At 27.8% G+C, this 1,311-nt stretch overlaps 1 protein-coding gene across 1 annotated transcript; it reads left to right on the top strand.

The window, feature by feature from the left end:
• Positions 1 to 14: 14 nt before the first annotated feature.
• Positions 15 to 56, top strand: EIN_431720 (Hypothetical protein; the record flags this gene model as incomplete). The annotated part of the gene is made up of 1 exon (XM_004260413.1): positions 15 to 56. A coding segment is annotated over one exon (42 nt), but the record flags the coding sequence as incomplete, so codon positions are not given.
• Positions 57 to 1,311: the final 1,255 nt, after the last annotated feature.

Below are 1,311 nucleotides of genomic sequence, written 5' to 3'. Positions count from 1 at the left end.
ATATATGAAAAGATAAACCCATTTTGTGCGATATACACATGCTTATAATAAGATGATTTTATTTAAATACTATCAAATAAATATTATTATCACATTTATTGACAAAAAATGTGGGATCTCCTTTCCCATTTCTCGCCGTTTTTAAATTTGGTTTTGCCACAACATTTTAAGTTTAGATTACCTCTCGATATCCACCAATTGTAATTCAACATTTTTTAATAGGGAAACCGATTCAATTATCGATACAAAGGTATTTTTATTATAATATAAATTGAAATATTATTTAAAATAATAAATTGATTTTTTTATTAAATTTTGTTTTAAAAATGTTTTTTATATTTTCTAATAAAAATAATAACCTCTTGAAAATTAAATTAAAAAACTATTATTTCAAAACTACCTTTTTTATTTTATGTTGGTTTGCTTTATGTTGTTGGTCACTCTTTCTTCTTCAATAAAGCCAGAAAACGCGAAAGATGATGACGAAATTGCATTGGAACATGCTCTTTTAGAGTTGATTATCAAACACGTGAAATGGATCAAAAGCATCATTTTTAAATTAAAGAATCTTTCAAAAGATATGTTCAGAAAATCATACCTCTATACCCCAAATTTTTATCAAACATTCAAAGAAATAACAGAAGCAGAACAGAAAACAATGAAATTTTTGGAAAAGGTTTCTAAAAAGAATACAATAACTAAAAATGAGTTAAATATTTGGATGGAAATGTTGAACACAAATTATAACCTCCACAAAATAGAAGCCGGGTATGGTAGATATATTTTTATCTTAAAGGAAAACATAGACTCTCTTATGACATCTGTGTATATACCTGAAGGAGATAAAGCAAACACTATCAACAAAATTATGATGCCTCATAATTTGTACAAAGAAAGATATGATATTCTTTTATCATTAGCAAAATACCTCCTTTTGTCAAGAAGTCCACTATTTTTAAGGACTCAAAATCGGTTGTCTGATTTTACAGAAACTTTAAGACATTTTTTCGAATCTGAAAAACAAAAAGAAGAAGAATTGCAAATGGTTCTTCCTAAACTCCAAAATCCTTTGGTTAAACCACCAGAAAGACCAAAACCAAAAATACCATTATTAGTAAGAAGTGATTCAGCTAAAGAATATTTAAAAAGCAAAGAAAAAATTCATGGGGATATTCAAAGACGACATTCAATGCCAGAATTGTCTCAAACACCACTCCCTCCCGTTACTGAAGACTCAATAAAAACATTTGAAGGTGTCGAACAAGGTGAAAGTTCTGAAAAATCGAAAGAGAAAAGTCCTCTACCGAAACA

The sequence above is a fragment of the Entamoeba invadens genome (assembly GCF_000330505.1).
Source record: "Entamoeba invadens IP1 unplaced genomic scaffold scaff_1105074725867, whole genome shotgun sequence".
Lineage (NCBI taxonomy): Eukaryota > Evosea > Mastigamoebida > Endamoebidae > Entamoeba > Entamoeba invadens.
The sequence above is the reverse complement of the archived record's forward strand: the minus strand, read 5'-3'. Positions and strand labels throughout refer to the sequence as shown.